Source organism: Bison bison, unplaced genomic scaffold (assembly GCF_000754665.1).
Source record: "Bison bison bison isolate TAMUID 2011002044 unplaced genomic scaffold, Bison_UMD1.0 scf7180017858425, whole genome shotgun sequence".
Classification (NCBI taxonomy): Eukaryota; Metazoa; Chordata; class Mammalia; order Artiodactyla; family Bovidae; genus Bison; species Bison bison.
In genome coordinates this window covers 5,701-8,195 of record NW_011488997.1, presented here as the reverse complement: position 1 = coordinate 8,195, position 2,495 = coordinate 5,701, and the positions used below count along the sequence as shown (strand labels likewise).

Sequence of the window (2,495 nt, the reverse complement as noted above, 5' to 3'; positions counted from 1 at the left end):
CCTCAGTCCGCAAGTCTCCCCCTGCACTGCCCCCACACCCAGGCTGCCTGGACGTCGGCGTGGAGCACGTCAGCGACTGCGAGCGCCTGGCCCGGCAGTGCCAGCTATGGGGCCTGCTCGGCGGCCTGGAGGCCAAACGTGAGTGGGGCCGTCCCGCCCTCAGGCCCTGGGCTCGGGCGGGCACCTGCGGGCCGCCTACCCCATGAACCCGCGCTCTTCCCCGCAGAGGCGTCTAAGCCCGGCGTGTGCATGAAGGTGCTGACCATCGAGCCCCCCCAGGCGGACCTGCAGCTGCGGGAGGACCTGGCCCTACTGGCTGACTGCGCCCTGCCCCCTGAGCTCCGGGTAAGGCCCCGCCCTGGGCTGCGGCTTAAACCCAGAGCCTGGCGCTCTTGTGTCTAACTGACCCTGGAGCAGCATCACCTTCCAGGGTGAGCTAGGAGGGGCCCGGCGCTCTCCCTCCTGCCTGCCCTGAGGCTGCCCCGCCTCCCCCCAGGGCGATCTCGGGGAGCTGCCCTTCCCCTGCGATGGCCTCAACAGCTGCCCTGACGTCTGCTTCCGTGTGGGCGGTTACGACTTCCTCTGTCACAAGGTAACTCGGCTTCTCCCGCAGACACCCGCCCAGCCCTGCTCCCGGGGCAGCCCCTCCTGAGCCCAGCCTCCCGCAGGCCTTCTTCTGTGGCCGCAGCGAGTACTTCCGGGCCCTGCTGGACGACCACTTCCAGGAGAGTGAGCAGCTGGAGGCGTCGGGCGGCCTCCCGGCCGTCACCCTGCACAGCGTCTCGCCCGAGGTCTTCACGCATGTACTGTACTACGTGTACAGCGACCACACCGAGGTGCGTCACACATCCGACCGGCGAGGGGAGTGTGCGCCGTGTGGACTGCTGCTCCAGCCAGAGCATGCCGGGGACCCCAGGATGCCTTCAGCTGCCCCAAAGGCAGCCGGCGTGTGTGCAGTCACCGTCATAGAGACCCCAAGAAACAGCAGCTGAGGAGGAGGGCTTCTTCTCTGCGGTGACGCTCAGGGCAGGGACAGCACCCCACTGGGACAGCACCCCCTACCCCACTCTCCGTAGGCTCCCGTCACGCCACTCCTGGACAAGGGGACGCCCAAGCAGGGGCCTGCCCAGCAACAGCAGGCGCGGGTCTCAGGGCCGAGCCAGCCTGCGCTGTGAGCCCCAGGGACCCCGTCTTCAGTCTCCAGGTACCCTCCCTCACTCTCTGTCCTTGCAGCTGCCACCTGAGTTGGCCTACGACGTGCTGAGCGTGGCCGACATGTACCTGCTGCCGGGCCTGAAGCAGCTGTGTGGCCGCAGCTTAGCCCAGCAGCTGGACGAGGACAGCGTGGTGGGGGTGTGGCGTGTGGCCAAGCTGTTTGGCCTGGCGCGCCTGGAGGACCAGTGTACCAAGTACATGGCCAGGGTCATTGAGAAGGTGAGTGTGGGCCCCGGGCGGCCGGGCCTGGGCGGAGGACAGACCCTGATCCGGCCTGTCCACAGCTGGTGCAGCAGGAGGACTTTGTGGAGGCCGTGCGGGAGGAGGCCGCGGCTGTGGCTGGCCGGCAGGAGACGGACTCCATCCCGCTGGTGGACGACATCCGATTCCACATGGGCAGCCTGGTGCAGACCTGCCACGCCATGGAGCAGGCCGCGCAGCGCCTGCGGGTGCTGGAGGAGCTGCTGGTATCCATTGGCCTGGACTGCTGACCGCCGCACACGGGGCTGTCAGGGAGCCGGGGGCATCCCTGTGGCTGCAGAGGCTCCCTCCTCTCTGCCTGGGGCCCCGGGATGCTCGCCTAGGGATGAGGTCTTTCTCAGCACAAACCAGCCCCCGAGCTCCGGGGCTGGGCACCACTCAGGGCATCCTGGAGTGAGGGTCTCTGAGGGCCTCACTCCTTCATCCCCTGCCCCTCCTGCCATGTCTCCCTGGGGGAGCTGGCTTCTTTGCACAGAGCTGCCATGAGGGGGCCAGAATGTCAGTGTGGCAATAAAGCTTGACTTCACTGTGGGAGCCTGTGTGCCAGGACTGGTTAGGGAGCCTCATCGACAAGAGATGGTGTTGGCTGGGGCCCTGAGACCTGCCTGCCGGGACCAGTCCTCTGCCAGCCAGGCTCCTCTTGCTGAGGTCAGCCTGTCCCCCACCCTTGGGGGCCAGGGCAGGTTTGGAGGAGCCAGCAGTTGCTTCCCCGGCGACGAGGGGAGCCATCTGCGATCTGGTGCGCGCTTAGTGAGCCCCGCTGTTCTTACTGCTGTGGGGCTGAGGACAGAAGCCACTGTCTGTCTGACCTCAGCCTGTAGCCCAGCTCCCCATGACTGCTTCTAAGCGAACGGTCGAATCAGTGTTCAGACATGTTACTGGGAAAAATGATCCGTGCGTTCTGTCCCAAGCCTGGACCCCAGCAGTGTTCACATTTGGGGAAGTAGGCCAACCACCAAGAAAAGACGCAGTGACGGGGGAGCAGCTGTCGGTAACGCGGGGTGTGCCCCGAGGGGACG

At 66.6% G+C, this 2,495-nt stretch overlaps 1 protein-coding gene across 3 annotated transcripts in view; it reads left to right on the top strand.

The window, feature by feature from the left end:
* The window catches only part of ABTB1 (ankyrin repeat and BTB (POZ) domain containing 1), a 3,546-nt gene extending 1,536 nt beyond the window's left edge, over nt 1-2,010 (top strand). For all 3 annotated transcript variants that reach the window (XM_010863417.1, XM_010863409.1, XM_010863426.1), the window contains 6 exons: nt 43-138; nt 227-345; nt 497-592; nt 669-836; nt 1,234-1,434; nt 1,500-2,010. In XM_010863417.1, coding sequence (XP_010861719.1) covers nt 43-138; nt 227-345; nt 497-592; nt 669-836; nt 1,234-1,434; nt 1,500-1,706 — 887 coding nt within the window. In that variant the 3' untranslated portion in view covers nt 1,707-2,010. The remainder of the gene's footprint in view (nt 1-42; nt 139-226; nt 346-496; nt 593-668; nt 837-1,233; nt 1,435-1,499) is intronic.
* Nucleotides 2,011-2,495: the final 485 nt, after the last annotated feature.